The sequence below is a fragment of the Pipra filicauda genome, unplaced genomic scaffold (assembly GCF_003945595.2).
Source record: "Pipra filicauda isolate LSUMZ 115617 unplaced genomic scaffold, ASM394559v2 scaffold130_size2058158_pilon, whole genome shotgun sequence".
In the NCBI taxonomy this organism is placed as follows: domain Eukaryota; kingdom Metazoa; phylum Chordata; class Aves; order Passeriformes; family Pipridae; genus Pipra; species Pipra filicauda.
Genome location: NW_024103774.1, coordinates 1,061,705 through 1,083,777, shown reverse-complemented (window position 1 = coordinate 1,083,777; position 22,073 = coordinate 1,061,705). Strand labels below are relative to the sequence as shown.

Genomic DNA, 22,073 nt, shown 5'->3' with positions numbered 1-22,073 from the left:
GTACCATTTCTTTTAGATTACGTACTGACTAAACTGTGGTTCAATCATTCATTCATTTTGTTAGGCAAGTAAGGATCATTCCCAATATGTTATTTTATTTTATTTACAACCCACCTCATTTGAATTCTCCAGAAATAAAAACAAATATATCACTAAGAAATTCTTGTAAAATTATGAAGTACAATAGAATAATAACTAGAATAACTCCATTGACAATGAAAGATACATTTAGCCACAAAATACTCTCATTTACAACATGACTAAAACAAAAGAAAAACCTATTTTACCTTCCACCTTCTACAGTTTCATTAATCATCATTAATTTGAAAGAGAAAAATTCCTCACCTTTTCATATCATGACTATTCTCACATCTCCATCTTACCCTTGCTGATTTTTGCCAGTGCATACAAGAGCGCTTATTAATTCTATTTTAATTTAGCATATAATCATGAAAATAATAATCCAAAACTTCAGCTAAACTAGACTAGATGAAGATCAAGATTTTGCCTTTCAACTTCACATATCCCTGGAATTACATGTTTTAAAGGCAGATGTATCATTAACTTTTATCTCAGCATGCCTCTTTGTTAAAATGCTTTGGTAAACTAATTAGGTACCAATTTGAGAAAATTTGTAAGCCTAGACTTGAAATATAACTTTTGAAGTGGAAACAATGTGTGGCATAGCAATACCATACTTCATTCAAGTGTACAATGGAAAAATATGTTTTATAACTTATATATACAAGAATTGCAAATAAGCAAACTATAATAATACACTGAGGTTTTTAGCCAGTCAGAACCTCTAAATTGCTTCATCAAGACTTAAAAATTGTAGCAAGATTCTCTTCCAAATGCATTCCTGCATTGTTGGGCTCTGTCAGTGAATGGTTTTCACTCCCACAGAATGGCTTACATTTAACTTTCTTTTGTGGATTATTGCCTGTGAGTCACACAGGTCTGTTCTTAATGCAGAAGGAACAGTGAGCTCTGCAACAACCTGCTTTGAAAGGTCAACAGTATCTTAAGGCAAATCCTTTTGCAAACACAAGATCCTCTGACCTTCAGTAGGCAGGAAGGCCTGTCAGTCCTCATTTCAGGTGAGCCACTTACATGGGATAAAAAATCAAAACAAGTAAAAGGCTTTGTGCATCACTGGGTCAGTCAGAGCTCTGGGACTGGTGGTCTGCGCAATACTGACCTTAGGGTCTTGGGCAAAAAAAAGGACAAATATCCTTTGTGCCTTTTGAAAGCAGTTATCTTTCCTCATATTTTCTTTTCTTGAATCTTCTCACCATGCAAATGTAGTTCCTCTTGCCACCAGCAAAGAGCAAGTGTACTTTTAGCTTCTACAGTGCTTTTTAACATACACTTACTAGTAAATCAAAGTAAGGCTGAAACCTGGCCATTTTATTCTGCATAATCAAATATTACTTAAAAAAACGTTAGGTACTAAGGAAGGGGGTTTTTTTCTGTCTCATTGACATGTAGGTAAGAAAATGTTACAGCTATTGAGAAACAACATTGCTTGGCCCTTCAGCAGTATTAGTGTGTCAGAAAGGTAGCAGTAGCAGAACTCATAAGAGTACAATTTGTTCTCATTAATAGTAAAAACGTCTCATTGTCATGGCCTGCTGAGCATTTAGCATAACTCAGTCTGCTAAATACCACTCACAGTCAGAAATCAAGGATTATATTTTCTGTTTCCTTAAAAGATTTCTTAGTCTGATTGGCAGATGGAGATCTTAGAATTTTTCTTCTTTAAAAACAAACAAAAAATGTTTTGAGCTTCTTCAAGTACTGTGATCAATTTGTTTTATATTCATGCATTAGGTTTGTCTGTGTACCTGCACCTGCACCTGCACCCATGCAGGCATATAGGGGGATGATGTATGTGTGTTTGTTTGCACATGTGTATGCACATGCATGCATAGATGGACATACAAGTTTGGATGCAACAAAAGATGGTCTAGAATTACTCCACATAACTAAAATTAACACCTTATTTAATTATCTTTATTTACTTCAAATGAGCTCTTTTTATAAAGAAGCAATACTTATGTAACACTGACGTTTGGATATTTACCCTTCGTATTATGGTAGCACACATGAGATTCCAGCCCACTTATCACAGAATCATAGAATGTCCTGCGTTGGCAGGGACCTCAAAGATCACTTAGTGCCAATCCCCATGCCATGGGCAGGGACACCTTCCACTAGACCAGGCTGCTCAAGAGCTCCATCCAACCTGGCTTTGACATTTCCAGGGATGGGGCATCCACAACCACTCTGGGCAACCTGTTCCAGTGCATTGCCACCCTCACAGTAAAGAATGTCTTCCTAATATCTAATCTAGACCTACTCTCTCTCAGTTTAAAACCATGAGGGTGGGGTCTGACCAGAGCAGAGGTGCAGAATCCCCTCCCTCAACCTGCTGGCCACACTGCTTTTGATATAGCTCAGGATACAATTGGCTTTCTAGGCTGTGAGTGCACATCACTGGCTCATGTCCAGCCACTCATCCACCAGCGCCCCCAAGTCCTTCTGGGCCCGGCCTGCTCTCAACCCCTTCATCCCCCAGCCTGTATTGATACTAGGGGTTGCCCTGACCCAGGTGCAGCACCTTGCACTTGGTCTTGTTAAACCTTATGAGATTCCCATGGGCTTGAGCTTGTCCAGGTGCCTCTGGGTGCCATCCCATCCTTCAGGTTTATCAACCGCACCACTCAGCTTAATGTCATCTGAAAATTTCTTGAAGGTGCACTCCATCCCTTCATCTATGTCCTTAATGAAGATATTAAATAATACTGGTCCCAGTATGGACCCCTGAGGGATACACTTATGATGTACAGTAAGATTTAAACAAGCAAAACCGAATAGTGACCAATCCAAGAAGTTTATGCCTAATTCACCTGCCCATTCAGATGGCTGAAATTGTTAAGTATTAGATGCCATGTTTCCATGTTAGTGAGAGGTACTCACCTGATCAGAAGCATAAGCCACCAGCCTGCCCATGATCTCTGCTTCTGTTAGCTCAGGCTTTTCTGACTGCACACGTCTGATCGTTTTTGTTCTAGCAGCAAGCAGTGAAATCAGGGTGGCCTCACTTGCACTTCCCTGTGGGACAAATTGAGGGAAGGTTCAAAATGAAAACATTCCAGAAGAAGAAAAGCAATGTTTTCTTCTGCATGAATCTGCGAAGTTGTTAACAAAAACTGCAGATGAGAAACTGTGCAATCCCCCACTTTTAAAAATATGTCTGACAGCAAGGGCGGAACCTGTGTTTAATCTTTGTCTCCTCCTTCTTGATGCCTCTGCCTATTTTCTTTAATCTCTATGCCTGTTCAGCTTAGGCACCGGCCTTGCAGACAGTGCTAGAAAGCTGGACTCACAGACTTAAATGTAAGTGAAAAGGCTCTCAAATCAGGCACTAATCAGTTGTTAACCAGTAACCATGGCAGGCTAACTGCTGATTTCTGTTCTAACTCTGGATTTCTGCTCATTTAAGTTCCATCAGGATCTGAACATCAGCTCTCACTTCTATCAAGCAACATGCCTAATTATATGTCTTCTCTGACATTAGAATTACCCTGCGTAAGTCAATTATTGTGTCTAAAAGAGAAAAAACACTGAAAAACAAAAAATGCTGATTGATTATAGCTAATTGCATTTCAAAGTATTAGTTATGTATGTTTTCTTTCACAAACACACAGATGAAAAGAACAGTTACACACTATTTCTAAATTGCTCTTTGACTCACAAAACATCAGTTTAAAATGTGCCTTGGATACTCTGTGACAACAAAAGGGGGAATTTTTTTGTATCAATTTTTCAGTAGATTTCACAGAATACAACTTTCCAAAAATTCTTTTTACAGTTTTCATCTAGAATAGGCAGAAGAGACATGCTCTAAACTGCTCTTTTAAACCACAAGTAACAGTTTGTAAACATGTGTTCATAAATTTCAATGTATTGGGGTATCTTATGCAAGATCAAGATTTTAGGTACTTTAAAAGTTAATCAATCATCATGTGAATCATAACAGTGCAATGGATACAGTCGATTATATTAATATGTATGTCTCTGAAATATCCCAAGTGTCAACAAACTCATTTTGGAGTGATGTTTTTTGTCCTGTAGCAAAATTCTATCTTCCCTCTGTTGAAGACCTATGTATACTTAGTAATTACAACAAATGTTTAAATACTTGAGAAGTCTTTTTTCTTCCCTGAAGATGGGCCTGATCTGACAGATTTCATACATCAAAATGATCCCAGTGAATTCAGAGTTTCTCCTATACTGAAATTAGCTGAGCTATTTTTATAAGACAAAGGTGCCTTTTACACATGGAGAAATCATCCTACTGTTTCTGTCTAAGAAGTCAAAATATCTGAAATAAAATAACTGTTTATACTGTTAGTGTATTTCCAGGACATGTAAGGAATATGCACATTAAAAAAATGTGCACATATATATGAAAGAAAATGGCTGTAAGAAATTACAACGGTTAAGGCATTAATTTGAGATCTGGAAATTTAGGCCTGCACTATTCTGGTGACAGCCTGGTTGGGTGGGTGAATGACTTAGGCTGAAGAATAGCCTCAGCTTTCTGAGGAGTTCCACAAGATATCCTGGCTGTTCATCCAGACTGGTGCATAGTCAATGTAAACAACAGTTCTTGTATGAATTTCCTGATACAGAAACATGGATGAAAAGGAAAGGGCCTGCTGCCCAGCTGAGTCTTGCCTTCTGATATACAGCTGGGCCATAGCCTAAATAAAGGCACCTGAATCCGGCAACTTGGAGATGCTTTTGGATGTCTCACAATAGACACAGGCTTTTTCACCTTGCCTCAGTTTCCATAAATCACCTTTTTTATACTGAGTCACCTTTTCTATACTGAAGCTTACAGTGTTTGCAGAACCTGGTTTCCAAGGCTCTTCTAAACACTTTGCACCAAAGTCTTGCACTAAATATTTTTAAGGAAAAAACCCCCCTTGGTTCTTGAACTACTTGGCTAACTGACAAACAAGATAAATCAGCAGTGTTCCTTGCCAGGCCAACGATATTTTTGTCTCACCCCTAAAATACTTTGCTGAGCAAAAAAAACTCTTTAAAATTCACTTTCCAGCAATTTATCTAGAATGAACAGCAGGATACAAACTTCAGGAAGAAAGTTGCTTTCTCATTTATTTTTAAAAGCTGTTTTTTCCCCCTCTTGAATGCTGTATTCTACATTAAGTGAAGGATGATGATACCTTTCCTTTTACCACAAGCAAACAAAGGTTGCCATGGCAAGCAGGCTCAAGAGGCGGAAGAAATATCAGCAAGAGCTGATGTTCATGTCCACCAGAGCTCTGAACTGAAATTTTCTTTCATCTTTTGCCATTTTGAAGTGTCATCCTGCACACAACAACAAAGTGCTTCATATTGACATAGACTTTCAAATGTAATTAAGAGCCAATTTTCGCAGGCTCGGTTTTACCCAATACCACAATAATTACTTGGCATTTACCAAGAGAATGACTGGCACTTTCACACACTCCTGTTGTCTTTGCCTCACACTTTGCCTCTTATTTGTATCATTATTGTTTCAGGAGCAAGATGAAGATCTGCAGCCCAAATGACTGCATTGTAAGCAGGAACACAGCCCACTTTCGATTTTTGAAACTGACTGGTTTCTGATGAAAATTATGGGCAATCCAGCACTGTCAGCCTGGAAGGGCAATATTTCCTGCTGATAACAATCAGGCATAATTGCTTGCTTTCACTGGTACAAAAGAGATGCTGCTAAGATGCACAACGAAAGCTTGATTTCTTGAATGTAACCCCCTCCCTAGCAATCGTAATGATAAAGATACTAACAGGGCAAGGAGATGAATAAAGAACCATACTGTAAATGCACTGGTGTAGGTGCAGCTCCATCTAGGAGAATCAAAACAGTTGGGTTAAATTCATTCTTGCCTTGGAAGATGTTGGGAAGAATTCATTGGAATATGCTGTAGGCATTTGCAGCTGAGATCAAAGAAAGAAGCCTCTGATTCTAGCCTCTAATTTAGATGTATATTAGAAGTCTGTCTTGTGATAAAATGGATTGTGCCCTGGCCTCCAATGACCAGACTCCAGAGACTATCAAAGGAGCACAGAACAATTATTTAAAATTTAGTCTTTTTCTATTTAAATAGATTAATAGCTGTGACCAGAGCTGCATTTGCAGAATGACCATGCGCTAGTGGAGCTATGGCTGACAAATAATATAGCATTATTATGCAGGCAAGTTTGCCCATTGATGACATATTCATTATTGATCATGTTATCTGTTCAGACACTGTAGGTTTCATTAAGCAGTCAGTGTCAAAGTTTGGGGTTTTGTTCTATTTTGAAGATGCAGTGTAGTCTGAAAATGGAATTATCTACTGATAGTACTGCTTAGGTTCAACTTTTAAGCAGTTCTTCATTTTATTGTAATATTCCCATATTTCTTAAAATAATTTCAACTTCTTTGGCAAAGAGTGACAGACTTTCTACAACATTCTGCTATTTCTATGTATCGAAGATTATCTCCTATGTTGTTATCCATTGCTTGATCTCCGACACTTTTTCTCCTAAAAAAAAAAGCAAACAGGAAGGCTCTTTTGAAAATTGACTGAAGTAAACAATTGCACACGTATAAGGTGGACTTCATGGAAGCCTTTGTAAGCACTTTTCATGCTGCTCTACTCAAATCCTCAGATATATTTCTATTTGAGAAGATTTTTTATAATTTCAGCTATGAGCCATTGCCGCACATTGTTGGTAGGTATGAGTTCAATTCATTGATCAACAAATTAAATTATTCTGGTTTGAATTTTAAGCCTAAACTGTGCTTTTAAATTGAACTACTAGTAATTCTTCACAGAGAAGTGTTTCAGAAATCAGCTGCTCTAAAATCAAAACATTCATGTCATTACTTTCATGAATGATCCTACCCGCCTATGGACCTTCTCACAGAGCATCAATCTTTTTGAAAATTAGAAAGGAACCCATGTGGCAGAAAAAAAAATTTATTCCCTTTATTAGTGTCTTAGTATAAAGATTTCACAAAATCATCAATTCACAAACTCAATTTGTATTCTTTTTTCAGGTCCCCTCTTACCTGAATGACTCCTCCACCTTGGCCATCCTTCCCAGCTAAAAACTCTTGAGGCAAATTAATCATCTTCCCTAGCCAATCCAGCATGACAGTCTCCAGCTCTGTGCAAGCTGGACTTGCAGCCTGTGTTGAAAACCAGAACATAGAGAATAACCTCACTACACCATGAAGTGAAATAAGATCTACCAGAGCAAGAATAATTCTTTCTCTGTCTTTTCACTATGGAGGAAGAGACTAGATGACTAATGTTACCAGCCAAATTAGGAACCTGAAGACCACTTTTTGCATGCTGTTTCTAATACTTACAAAAAGAATATCAAAATAGGCCTTACAAAGAACTGTAACTATCAAATGTCAAAGCTAGGATTTACATCTTGCTTTTTTTTTTCAACATCCAATACCAGCCTCTTTTGAGAAGAGTCCGCCTCATATGAATGTGAGGTTTTTAACACAGTTTTCCATTCATCCAGATGAAATGAGAAATAACAACAGTGGGTGATAGACAGTAGTCATATACTTATTGAATTACCAGGGAGTTTGCAAACTGCTACTACTAATTCTAAATGCTGGTGATTTTTAAAGGTCAAAACTTTTAAGAGGAAATAGCCTTTTATTCCTCGAGTTATTCAGAGTGTCTGTGTGAAAACACTTAATTAGTTAAGGAAATTTACCTGCAAAAATAGTCCTGTGACTTCATTGCTATTAAGCAATAATTTCATTGTAGAATGTTACTGAAATGCTTAAAATCTTGGCAAGGTGAAGCATCATTACCACACAGCAGTACACACTGGAGTAAACTTACCCAAGAGAAGCCCACACATCCTATTCCACCACACAACATATCTGCAAGAAGAGCTGGGAAGGAAGAGGCTGCAGGGAAGTAGGCAAAAAAGTACGGACTGTGCCAATGAGTCACCTGTATTAAGGGGGAAAATAGTTACTTTTAACTAACGCAGGAAGCAGAAATAAATTGTCACAAAATTAGAAGGTTGGAGTTTGAGACAAGCCAACAGTGCTTAACTACCTGGCTGTAACAGAAGATCTCATTTTTTAGAAGAACTTACCTTGTTTTTTCACAATGTTTTATCTACCTTTTACTCAAATTAAAAATAAATTGGTTCTCACCTTCACTTCCCAACAGTTCCAAAACCAGAGTTCTCCAGCCTAAGCTTCTGCGCAGGACACTATTCTTGAGCCTCTGCTGTCAGGGACTCCCTGGTATTTTGTTCTTCCATCTCTGTCATGAAACTGCCTTAGTAATAGTGTCTTCAGTGCAGCAGAGGTCCACAGAACTCTCTTGTCCACACTCTGGTGTTATTTGTTAACATTCAAGCACTTAATGTAATATCTAAGCAATTTTAAGGATCTGTGAGATACTTGATAATGCTCCACAACTCCAATCTAATAAAATTCAAAAACGGGAAATGTACAGCCACATTGCAATGATCATGGGACATAATGTGATATGATAATGTGCTATGTTTGGCAAAAACAACTTTCACATTCAAGGTAAAAGGCATATTTTCTAAGAAGTGCTTCTAGAGGATTAGATGAACTATAAAGTGATAATTCAGCAGAACATGTATAAGATTTTTTTCTTGGGGGTAATTCAGAGGCTGATGAGATTTTGAAGGCTAGCCTTTTCTTACATCATTTTGTTTCCTCTTTTTTAATACTGGAATTCTTCTGTTACAACCAGAGGGGAGAAAGAATACACATTCTCTCTTGCCTGAGTTCAGTGTTTCTTTGCTGTTTTGTTCTGCATTCCCATCTCTCAAGAATTTTACCTTTTACACTCCTCTCTCCCAGTCTGTGATAAGGTTTCTGATTCTGGAGCTAACTCAGGAATCACTCTACTGCACTGTTCTGCATTCTGCAAATATCCCTTTTTTTCCTCTTCTAACCTTCTTCATGCCAACCACCAGCTCTTCCTGAAAGGACAAGCTTCATGCTAAGGGGAAACTGTCTTAACTCTTGCATACACAATGAATCAGGCATCACTTCTCTTGCTGTAGTATACCATATATAAAATTTCAGATGTCCCTATCTCTTTCATATGAAAACAGCTTCTATCTATTACAATTTTTCACTGTATAAACTAGGCCTGTACCTGGTATGTTCAAGATTTCATTTTTCTCATCACTAGGTCCAAACCTGTCAAATCAGCTATCCAAAGACAAGCCACTGTTAACATTTCCAGCTGCATCTCATAGTTGGTCTGGATCTCCTTCTTTGCTGTAACAAAGTTTAGAGCACTTGTGGTAAACACTTTCCTTCACAAATCAGAAAAAATTGTATGGGACTTGGTTCTTCACAAGAAAACAATAAAATATTCAAGAAACAGTGGTCCCTGATAGAACCCATCACACTTTCACTGACGTCCATAACACGCCAGGGCTGCCACTGTGCATCTCGCCAGCTCTAATTCTCTGTGATCTGTAAGACTTGTGACATTCATCTTGGGTTAATCAAGTTAAACTGACTGCTTGCTGGGAGCCATTTATTTGATGAAACACAGCAGATTTCAGTTGCACTACTCACATAAAGCAAAAAAGCTAAAAGCCCTAGGGCAAGCGCAGCTGCGGTTCTTCCTCCTGCCTCCCCTTCCCCCTCCTCTTGAAGCAGCTGTAAAATTCTTTTTTTTCACCATGTTGGAACAGACACACTTAGTCAAATATTGCAAAGACAGCATAATTGATGCTTGTTTTTTCAGCCTGCTGCTGATAAATAATGATACACAAGTGTCTTGGGTTCACTTTAATTACCACTCTAATGCTTCTCAGATACATGTGATTTCCAGTATTTCTTCTAAGGATGTCTTTCTCTGGCTGCCTTAGTCTAAGAAACAGTCTTCCCTTACCACACACTAAAGATAGGTACTTCAGCTGAAAGTTCATACATTAATAGATCCAATGTGAGGAAAAGTAGCATATTCAGTACTGATATTTGCAGTTACAACTACACTCATCTTTGGCTCTGAAAAAGGAGGAGATACATTTTAAAAGAACAAAGCAAATCTGAGAGAGGAAAGTGACTCCCATTGATATTTATATAGGCAGATCCTTTCCATGTTGCCTTCCTGCTGTGGAGATCAGAGTTCACTGGTTGTTCCCTCTGTCCCTGTGTAAATACCAGGAATTTAGCACAATTATTGTCATCATCATTTGGTGGACTGCCCTTTGGAGGTCTACATTACATTTCACAATAAGTCTCCATAAAGAAGTTTCACCACTTATGAATGCTTGTTCTCCTATAGGGTAAAGACAGCAATGGATACTGCATAATTGCTTCACACTATTAATTGATCGTTGCTCCTCTGAAGGAACACCATTTTCACATTTTCAATCATCCAATCAGGAATCCCAGGCTCCTGAAATGCATGGGAAAAGACTTGAGCAAGAAAGACCTTACCTGAAGAAGGATCAAGTTAGGACACATTTAAATAAACTGGATATACATAAGTCCATGAAGCTTAATGGGATGCACTCACAAGTGCTGCAGGAGCTAAAGGGTGTCACTGAGACCTCTCTCAAACATCTTTGTAAGGTTACAACAACTGGGGAACGTTCCAGAAGACTGGAAAAAAGCAAATGTCACTCCTATCTTCAAGAAGGGCTAGAAGAATGATATTTGAAACTACAGGCCTCACCTCAATCTCAGGGAAGATGAAAGAACCTTTAAGCTATTTCCAAACATGGGACAAGAAGGTTATTTGGGCTAGGCAGCAAAGCTTTGTGAATGGGAAAGGCTAGTACTGTTTAACATCTTCATTAAAGACCAGGATGATGTGATAGAGTGCACCCTCAGCAGTGTTGCAGATGACATAAAACTGGGAGGAGTGTTTGATATACGGTATGGTCATGCTGCAATTCAAAGGGACACTAACAGGCTGCAGAAATGGGCCAACAGGAATCCCATAAAGTTCAACAGAGAAATGCAAAATCCCATACCAGGGGAGGAATAACCTCCTGCACCAGTATATGCCAGGGCTGGCAAGCAACTCTGAAGAAATGGGCATGGGAGTCCTGGTGGACAAGCTAAACATAAGCCAGCAATGTGCCCTTGCAGCAAACAATGCCAGCAGCATTGTTGTGCCACATTAGGAAAATTGTTGCCAACAGGTTAAAAGAGGTAATCCTTCTTTTCTTTGCAGCACTAGTAAGGCCACACCTGGAATGCTGTGTCCAGTTCTGGGTTCTTCAGGACAAGAAAGAAAGACATGGTCATACTGGAGTGATTCCAGTGAAAGGCCAGTGGAGATGATTAATTGCAGCTGGGATTGTGTTAACCTTCTTTACCTCATGGGAGGGTGTAAAGAAGGTGAAGTCAGATTCTTCTCAGCAGTATCCAGTGACAAGACAGCAAGAAATGTATACAAATGGAAATACAGAAAATTCTACTTAAACATAAGCAAAAGCTTTTTTACTGTGAGACAGTTCCAACCTTGGAATAGGACAACAGATTGCGAAGAGTTCATCCTTGGAGATATTCCATGACCAATTGGACATAGTCCTAAACAACTCGCTCTAACTGACTCAGCCTTGAGCAGTGGGGGTCGGCTAAATGATCTCCAGAGGTACCATCCAATCACTACTATACTATGAGCTCATGATTCTGTGCTCACGTGAGTCTTCAGAATTTAGTATAAACAACACAGGCAGAATCAGAGTTACTATAAGAACTGGGATTTTTGTACTTGTGCTCTTTGTGTCACTAACACTAACATTTCACAGCAGTGGAAAGATTTTGGTTAGAACATTTCTTCTTCAGAATGTATCATTTTGTAAAAGGAAACTTGTTTGAAGGGAATATAAATATCAAGAAAAAATCCATTTAGTTAGGAGGGAACGTGACATATTGATGACATAATTGGAATTCAATGTCTCGCTTTCTATTCTCAAATGATTCATCTCTTATTTTTTTAATCTGGCATTATTTTATTGAATGTTCTTAAGTGCTCAAAGCAAAGTGTTTTCTGTTCTAATTCACAATCATTACCATTTTCCTCCAATGAAAAAGAAAAGACAATCATGTCTATGAGCAGCAATTAAAGTATTTGTATGTGTTGGATATAATTCTCTTATCTAATCTGCACTGATTTAACTCTGTTGGATTTAAGACTTCATCCACAAACCTTGGAAAAGAGTGGAGAGATTTCAATTGACTTCAGTGAAGCTTTTGCCTGCTAAAGGACAGTAGGGCTGGCTCCAAGGGAAACAAGATAAAGTCCTCTTGAATATCAAATATTTACATTGGTCAATGAAAAGGAATTGGTATTATAGTACACTGACTAACCACATTTGGAGATTGCAATGTCCACTTACATCACAATCGTATCACCAGCTACATCTAGAGAAGTAACCTAAGGTAGTTATTGCAGAGATCCAAAGGACAGATTCCTCATTAACATTGACTTATAATTCAGTCCTCTTCAAGCTACTTAGAGATCTTAGGAGACAAGCATATATTTAAAATAAAAAAGGTATACAATGAATGGAAAAACAACAAAGATTCAGATCTGGACAAATGCCAGATGCTTTGTTCTGCATTGTTGTCCAATACCGATCTATCCAAGGACTAATATTTAGGTAGTGCCCATCTGCCTTTAGGTACTAGAAGAAGCTGACATTTAGAGCACAAAGAGCACAAGTCAACAGAACAAGTATTGGGGAGAATCCTTTCTAGTCAACTCTGTAATAGAAAGAAGTCTCCTAAGAGAATTTTAACATTTAAAGATCAGCTTGAAAGAACACTTTAGGCACAGCAGACTAATAAAATTACCATTTTGTAAAATATTTACTGTGCTATGAGGGTAGAAAAAATATCACATGAAATTGAAAGTTATAAAGCTTTGCCTTAACCAATTCAAGGGAGGAAAGGGGATTATTTCCAAAAGTAAGCCTTGCTTGAAGCAAAAGAATTATTCGATTATTTCTAGGAAGAACAGAAAACATTAGTTGTGTAAAGTGTGAGATCATATTTAACATGTAAAGGCTCCTGCCTTCTAAAAGTTTAATAGTGTGGGTACTTATGTTGGTAAGGTCCAGCTGCACAGCCTTCAACCCATGCTTTCTTTAAAGTCTTTGAAAACCTAAATGCAGTACTGAACATTACACTACAAATCCATTTTTCTTACCCCTGGCATAATGATCTTCTCAATATCTTTAAAGATATCCTCGAAGCTCTCAGGCTCCTGGGGTGCACAGTCTGCGATGAGGGGCCTTAGGTATCCTGGTTCCACATCTGGGAAGACCTGTCTTTTATCTATCTTCTCCAGGTAATCTGCAACATAGTCCACCATCTCCTTCCCTCTCTTGCGGAATTCTGCAGCATCCATGGGTATCAGAGTTTAGGGCTTATTATCAGAGAAACACTTCAAAAAAAAGGGGAAAAAAAGTCATTTTTGAAAGAAAATTTTACTAGCTTTAAACATGTTATTCATATGATTTATAGGATGATTCATACGGTCATGATGTAGATTACCTTAATACAGATAGCCAGCATCTTTAGCACAGAAGAACAGCAGAAGCACATTGATGAAGTCTCAGAAATTACAGATTTAATCCCTACGGCTGCTGGTGGATACAAGGATGTGGCACTGTTAAGTGGCACATAATCTACTCCCTCCTGCCTTATAAAGAAGAGGTCTAAGAAAATAGCATGCTGTGTGTCTCTATTATGATCTGTAATAACAAGTTATAATAATCACAGTTATCACAGTGATCCACTGTGCCACCCTGTCATTTTATCTGCTTCTTGACTCCTGTCTTGCCTCAAGATTTAACTCCTTTACTCTTTCACTATGAATGCATATGCTGTGTTACCTACTAAACCTGATCTATTAATGAGGTTTTAAATAGAATTCACTTCAAGTTGATCTGTACTGCGTTTTGCAGGAGGATGTGAGGAAGCTCTCTCTAGGGCTGTCCATATTTCCAAGATGCTGGGCTGGAGATCCAGATGTGCTTTGAGACAGGCAGAGACTGTGTGAGCACACCCAAGCTGAGATGAGCTGGAGTTTGCCTGCAAAGTGCTTTGCAAACATAAATTCGCAATATTAGGGGTGCCTGCTCCTGCCACCCTGACCCACCCAAATTTTTTACTCTATGTGTCTGTGCATTGAGTACTTGGCGAAGATTGAGACCACAGTGGCTAAAAAGTGTCTAGAGTCTTTATACACTCAGGTTGAATGGTACTGTTCCTTGGAAGCTAGTAAGAAAACTAGCAAGTGAAATGAGGACACTCACTGCTGGTGTCAAGAATTACTATGCTTAGTTCACATATATTCAGTTCTTCACTTTGTAAAGAAATAATTACTGTAAGCACAATGTGAATATTCGGTAATTAAGACACAACTCTTCAGATAGCAAGTATTCGTGCTAAGGATTTATAACTGAGGACATCTCTTTGAGAAAAGAGACCCCTCTGGACTTTATTATATTTGAACCAGTACTGTAACATCACAAAAGAAAGACATCATTGATAAACACTGTCCTAGAGACATCTCGGCTGCTACAAATTGAGGATCTGGGATTTGTGTGGAGCAGCTGCTGCTGCCGCTATTTAAGAAGGCTGGGTGCTGCTGTAGGTCACGAACCACCTGGGAAAGCAAGGATCTGCACAGTAGGGACTTCAAGACTCCACAGAGAATAGCTGTTCTTGTTGCTATTTTACTAGAGTTATATTACTCTCCTTAACCATTATGGAAGTTATTATTTGGCTCTGTCTATGCTTTTCTGAAAAGCGTATTAGGACCTTTCTCAGATCTTGCTACTAAGTTGCTGCAAACACATTGCCAGTAGTCATTACCGTCCTCAGAGGATTCTGGTGGGCAGCTTTATGTGTCATCTCCCTTTTGAAAGCCTGTTTAAGGGAGCAGTTTTGCTTCTACTCCTTAAAATTAGGATGATTCTATTTCTTCAATACCTCCCTAATCTTATGTGCCTTTTCATTTAACACATCTTTGTTCACAGTTCAGCATGAACTTCAGCAATCAATGTGCATCTCTGTGGCAGCAACCTAATTACACCTCAAGGCTCAGTTCTCTGGTTTAGATATTTTTGCCAGAAGAAATCTAAATATTGTACTGTTGCATTTCTTTTTCAATATATCTCTAACTTAACCCTTAACTTATGCTGGTTTTATTTCTTTTATGCTACTTCATTAACGAGTTCATTGCTATAACATGCTCTAAAGAACTTGCATAAGGTAATCTTATTTTTTTCTCTAGTTTCAGAGATAAAAGCTGAGAAAACAAGAATTTAACACACAATGACAAATTAGTAGGAGATGCCTGAGACTGAACTGACTCAGAACTTGAGGACTGGTGTTTCCAGCACTACTGCTGCTCACCACAGTGTTATAGTCATTCCTACAGACTTTTACACATTGATCAGTTCATCTGAGTATCTCATTCCATATCTGTGGATACAGTGAACCACAAGTACAATGTCAAGACAGGTAAGAGTATGTAAGAGTATGACTACAGTACCCTCTAGATTTACTTCATAGTAATCAAACATAGATTAACACCATTTAACATAGAAACCTCCATGGATTGCTTGGGCTTTTCCCAAAATATAAATCAAAAGGCATAAATTAAATTACATTGTGTGTAAGCTCAAAACAGCTCACAAACACATAGACAAAAATAAATTTACTTAATCATATTACCACAACGGAGATGGTATGTTACATAGCTTGTGACCATTTTTCTTCCACCTAGATTTTTTTGTCTGAAATTGATTTCTATTGCAAATAATATTTACATCATCTTGTTGCTATACAGTGTGCTGATATAATTTATTGTCATTTTTATTATTAGAAGTTTGGACAAAGTTCTTTTCAGATATCAGTATAAGCAAATAAAATTTATATCTAAACATCAGATACACATTCTGTGGTTTCATCCTATCAATGAAACTGACACTGAACTGGAATTGAAATTTGTCAGTCCAACTTGACAAAATACATATTTTAGATAATCACTGAGATCTTAGAATCATAGAATCATAGAATCGATTGGGTTGGAAAAGACCTCCGAGATCATCGAGTCCAACCCTTGGTCCAAATCCAGTCCATTTACTAGATCATGGCACTCAGTGCCACGTCCAATCTGTGTTTAAAAATCTCCAGGGATGGTGAATCCACCACCTCTCTGGGCAGCCCATTCCAATGCCTGTTTGTTATTTACTCATTATACTTCTTCCCAAGAACTGGAGGTCCACTGGCTCATCCTAGCATTGTTTTGGCTGTACTGCTTCTGTCATAAATCACTGTTGCAATAACATTCTTAAAATTCAGGATAAGTAATTAAATTACAGGGGAAACTCACTGGTTTTAACTGAACCAGGAACCTCAGAATAAAGAATGGGAGCCTTCCATCTGAAATAGGCTACACTGGTTGCAGTGCTATAAATTGTTATAAACTAGTATTTACTTAACCTCAAATATACTTAGAATTCAGTTTGATCGAGTGAAATATATCAATCTGCTTCAATCTGAAGCAGAGTATTCCATTCTTCTTTCCCCCAAAGGCGATACTGAGAAATTAAAAATCTACTTCTTTTGTATCCATGAATCTTCTTTCTTAAAAGTCCTTGCCTGAAAATTCCTACTTACTGTAATACACATATCTCATGGGGAAACTGTGAAGGCATACTCCTTGCAGGAACACAGTGGTCACCCTTTTCACCTCCTATTTTACATTTCTTCTCTGTCAGTGACAAGACCCACTTACAGAGGGTCTTATTTTTATTCTCTTCCTGAACTGTTCACTACAAACCTCACTTCATCTGCTTGAAATTACTACTTGCTGTGGAAGCCACATCCAGCAGACAGTTGTAATGCTTACCAGTTAATCTCTCAAAGGACAAATTACTTCACCTCTCTACCAGTAGCGAATATTTCCATGCCCTGCGTGCATATTCAGCACATGTACAATGCAACAACACAATGCATAGAGACCTTCCCTCTATGCCACTATATTTTAAAAATACAGAATGTAATTTTCCAAGAAGCAAAATACGTCAGACAACTCAGCCCTTAGGGTTGAAAGTGAAACACTGTTTCAGAGAATCCGTATTTTCTGAAGGGATGAGCGTTACAGTCTGCGTGCTCTCAAAATATCCACTTAAGTCAAAAGAACCTAAACTGCAAAATAATGAAGGCCAAGTTTCCAAAACTAAATGGAAATTTCAGAGAAACTAAGCCTCTCCCTAAAGTATTTAATAGTGGTCTATCTTCTTGAAGGCCCCTAAAGAGCGAGGAGAGCTCCACGCTTCCAGAGATCTCACACCTTCCAGGATGTATTTCAGCTTATTCAGGATCTGCCCGCTGAACCCCAAGCGAGGAGAGCACAGCTTCTCAGGAAGCACCCTGCCTAATTATCAACCTCTACCACATTGTAAACTGTCTGTATGCAAAGACATTGACAGTCTCACTCTGATTGATAAAATACAGTTTTACCAAACATATATTATGTCTGAGAATTTTTGTTCCCAGCAAGAATCAACGACTATTGTCACCACTGCATACTTCGGATCAAATCCTATTTTACTGGAGAAGATTGAGTTCTGCTCTAAACTGCAGGTAAAAACAAGAACAATCATGTTAACCTTAAATTATATCAATGTATCTTTTTTAGTATTATTTATTCATGTAAACTCTTAGGTCTTTGATTTTGCTGTAATTTGTCAGAGGACAAGTACACTTTCGTTCATTCACTCATGGCTAGGCTTCGCGAACGAAGATTTGGGTAACACTAAACAATCTAAAGTTGACATATCCTTTGCTGCTTTGTGTCAACTACTCCTTCTACCTCAGTGAACTGAAATTAGAACATGGCCACACCTTTTTTTAGTGGAGTTACCAAAAATTGTTGTTAGCCTTTAAATTGCATATGTTCATTTGCAAACAGTTTTCTGCTTTATTTAAACTGAACCATGCAAATGAGCAGTTTACACACAATTAATTACTAAATACATTTATAGTTACAATATTATGTTGATAAATTCAGCTTTTTCGATATTTCTGTTAAAAGGTCTATAATTTTAGATTCTGTTTGTTTGGGGGGGAGTTGTATTTACTAAATATAAATGTAAAAGATACCTAAATGCTACCAGGAAATTTGTTATGAGGAAGAAAAAAAAAAAAAGATGAAAAAGAGAAAAAAAGGGGAAAAGAGGAAAAGGAGAGCAAATGAAGAGAGAGATATATTTGATATATTACAATTTTATGTGTGCCTGTTCTCCAGTTCATCAAAGTAAAATAAACAGCTAACATAATAAAATCTTTTAGCAGCTCCTATTATTAAATACAGACAGGAAGAACACATAGACACGTTAATAGCACCTAAAACTGATAGCTGTATTTGCTCAAAAAAACTAATAACTCTGTATCTTTCCAATAAATGAGAAAAGTGCATTTTCTATTCTGCCAACTGATTGTGCAGAACAAAATGTAATTTAAAGGCTCATGGTGCTACAGTGACACCACTGAAGCTATTAGAACTTCCTGCTACTGAACCTAACTGAAGGTTTTTGCTACTGCTAAACTAAACTTCTACGTTGGCAATGGGATATTGCCTGAAAAAGGACTGCAGGATGAATTTTATTTCAGCATGAGTAAAAAGGAACTGGATTTACTCTGTGCTTCTACCTTTGCAAAAGCCAAGAATTAGGAATATCTCTTAAGAGTCCTCACATTTTATTTAAAAAATTACATTTTCCAGTTAGAAGTTGCTTACTGTATTCATTGCTGTCATTGGCACAGAGTCTGCAACTTCGTAATTTTCCCTTCTGAGGTCTTACTCTAGTGACGGGAAAGGGTTATTTCTGAGGAAAACCTCATCCTAAAAAGTTATGAGTTTAATTTATCTTGAAATTTTATTATTCAAAATATTTGGCAGAAAATTTCCCAAGGTCTACTTGGTTATTCCAAGCACTCCTGTATTTGGAAAGACAAGATACAAACTTTTTGGATACATGGGATTCTGCATAAATGTATATAAGCAGTTACAGCTGACATACAGCAGATGTAAAAAGAAGTAAAATCAAAATGAGAGGTACACGATACATTGTGCAAACTTAGATTAAAAATAAATGCTTTTCTTTTTATTATTATGCCTAAAATAACACAAGCTGGCTGTTTATTAGCTGAGCTCCCACTCTCAGTAACCAATTGTTGCATTAATCCAAATGTACCTACTTGAATTTAATAACCACAAAGCCTTAAGGACAAAGAATGTTACTTACACAGAGTTGGTTTTTCCTTCTCCTCTGTCTTTCTCACTGTCTTTCTTTGCTCCTCTGTCACAGCTATAAAGTGGAGAGGATGCAGTTGCCTGCATATATAGGCAGAGTATCCGTGTCCCTTCAGCCTATCAGAGCCAAGGGCTTTGCACTGAACATGCAGCAGCAGCATCTCTCCCTCCCTCCCTCCCACACCTCCTCCAAAATATACTCAGCAAAAAAAAAAACCACCCGAAAGGCAGACGGATCTGATCGAGAAGCAGCCACTGCCTGCTTAACTATGGAGTGGTGTGTGCTTTCTTCCAGGGACTCCATTAACAAGTCTGAGCTCATTACAGTGAGTGATCACATGCGCCCGCTCTGTGTTACACACTCCAGGACATTTTTGCTGAGGCTGCTGCTGTAAGAGCACATGCTTTGATCCACTTCGTGAAACATTATTTCCAGAAAACAAACACAGATATGACTGAAATACCACTCAGGTGACTGCTAATTCTGAACAGGTATATATGTGGGATTAACATCCCTGGATATGCTTTATCCAACTTCTTTCAGTTTCTCTCTTTCATCATATGTATACTTAAAAGCAATACTAAGTGTTCAAGATTTCTTTTCCTATTCTAAAAGTTTTATGTGGAGTTCTCTTTTCTAGATGAATCCAGGTAACTTCCTGTCATTTTTATGTGGTTCAAGTTAATTAAAAAAAAAATACTATCAGCATTTCATAGTCCTGATCAGCTTATAGCCAGGTAGCGTCGCAGATTTGGGACAGTCACTGCTCCTACACCAGTCTCCAGTACACTGCAGTATTGCAGCCAACCTTTTTATGAAGGAGGAAGAAGCCCTGGCTGTCATATATTTTAAAACTGTCGTGGCTGTGTTTGCTCTTCTAATGTTATAAGACCAAATACAACTCCACTACAATTCTGGAAGAGTCTATTCAAAATAAAAACAGGACCTAAACTCCACACGTCAACTTGCTAGTACCAGTACACTTGTTGTGCTAGATATTATTCTGTGATGTGACTTGCATTCTCAGTGCCCAGACTGGCTGCTGTAATGATTTGTCTATGATCTTGAAATGCATCAAGAAATCTCAGAGTCAGTTGCTAGTGACTCTGTTGTTTTGGGTTTTTTTCCACAGCAAATCAACTCCTGAGCGTTCAGAGTTACAGTCTCGATATATTGGGAACCCTTAAAAATACAAGTGTTTTGGATACTTCTCCTATTTTTTCTTCCTCCCTGAATTTGACTGAAAAAGGCTGAAAATTCAAAATTTGTTTTAAGGGTATAAGAGATGCAGAAACTGAAGACGTCTCTAGTAAACTTGAAGATAATTGAAATCTCACTTCAATGTTTCACCTAAATGGCTTGCACAAGGTAAATAACTTTCAAAGGAAACTAAAAATGGAAACTAAAATTAAGACTGGAGTCCTAAAATTGTGGTTTCATCAGTGTTGAAATACCACCTGACATGTTTTTATTTTTCTGCTGTACCTGTAAATCTTCCTGTGAACAGACAATAATCACATTTTCTTTTTTTTTTTTTTAATTCCTCAGGAAGAAAAAGGAAATAAAGTGGCAGACGTACAACAGGCAAGCTGGAAAAGGGAAATTAAATGCACTTCTAAAAAGCATGTTCCATGTCTCTCTACAATTCTAGTAATTCTTCTGACTCCTACTACTTTCATAATTCTGATCATCAACTATTGGCAATACACAAATTTCGGCTTAACAGAATCTTTCTGTAGTGGACAAAAGCAAGATCACTAAGTTTTCTATCACAGGTGCTGACTAAGTCAGACCTGATGTGGCCCTCTGAATTTGCTCCAGATCCTTCAGTCTGCTGAAGGGCTTCAGGCTCTTTCACAGAGAATAACTTCTTTTACTGCTGAAACACAGTGAATAGAGATCTCCCCTTTACTGCCAAACTGTTTCAAAATTCAAGATAGAAGTGCGTGAGAAATAACAGATGATCCCAAAAGGTTTAAAGGCCTGGGCTTGTTGGTAAGCAACCAACAGACTGCATTATTCACACCTAACAAGAGACAAGCTTCAATATGTTTTTTGCACATGGAGGTATGTCACCCTGATGATGATATATAATGGTACTGTGCCCATGCAGTAATGGTATCAATTTCTTACCATTGCTGAACCCTTTGGTTTGCAAACAAGGTGGGAGAGATAATGTGTTTGAACAGGAGGCTTCAGCACAGCACCAGAAAACAATGCAGATAACCTGTTTTCAGTGACTTTGCAGTCCCATTGTCAGTTCAAGTGCAAAGACATGGATCAAAGCAGAGGAAGTTGTAACCGCTTTCTAATAGTTTTTACCTCTTCCACCACTGTACAATGAAGGTTAGAAATGAAAATGCAGTTTTCCCAGGCTTTCAGTCCAGTCATGATTAGATGATTTTACATTCAACTTTATTTTTCCCTCACCAGAATAGCCTGACAGTTATCATATGTTAGCCTCCTGGTATGGCTCTAGTTACTAAATTTGATCAAGGTGTGTTTGTGCTGTAGTTCACTGAGCCTAACATTATTTGAACAATACTGTTCTAAGCTATAACATGAAGGGCTTTTAATTGACTCAGATATCATCAGGACTTTAGATATTGAGAAAATAATTTGAAACAACTCATTAGAAATTGTATTAGCACAATGTTTGTGCCCGTTTTCCACATTTG

General features: G+C 37.9%; 1 protein-coding gene across 3 annotated transcripts in view; it reads right to left on the bottom strand.

Moving 5' to 3' along the window:
* Positions 1-22,073, bottom strand: part of DDC (dopa decarboxylase) — a 72,429-nt gene that overhangs the window by 37,137 nt on the left and 13,219 nt on the right. For 2 of the 3 annotated variants that reach the window (XM_027743625.2, XM_039378187.1), the window contains exons 1-5: positions 19,387-19,467; positions 13,269-13,505; positions 7,935-8,048; positions 7,136-7,255; positions 2,983-3,117 (exon numbers count right to left, since the gene is read on the bottom strand). In XM_027743625.2, coding sequence (XP_027599426.1) covers positions 2,983-3,117; positions 7,136-7,255; positions 7,935-8,048; positions 13,269-13,469 — 570 coding nt within the window. In that variant the 5' untranslated portion in view covers positions 13,470-13,505; positions 19,387-19,467. Of the gene's footprint in view, positions 1-2,982; positions 3,118-7,135; positions 7,256-7,934; positions 8,049-13,268; positions 13,506-19,386; positions 19,468-22,073 lie in introns of those variants that run through there. The other variant, XM_027743624.2, reaches the window with a different exon arrangement.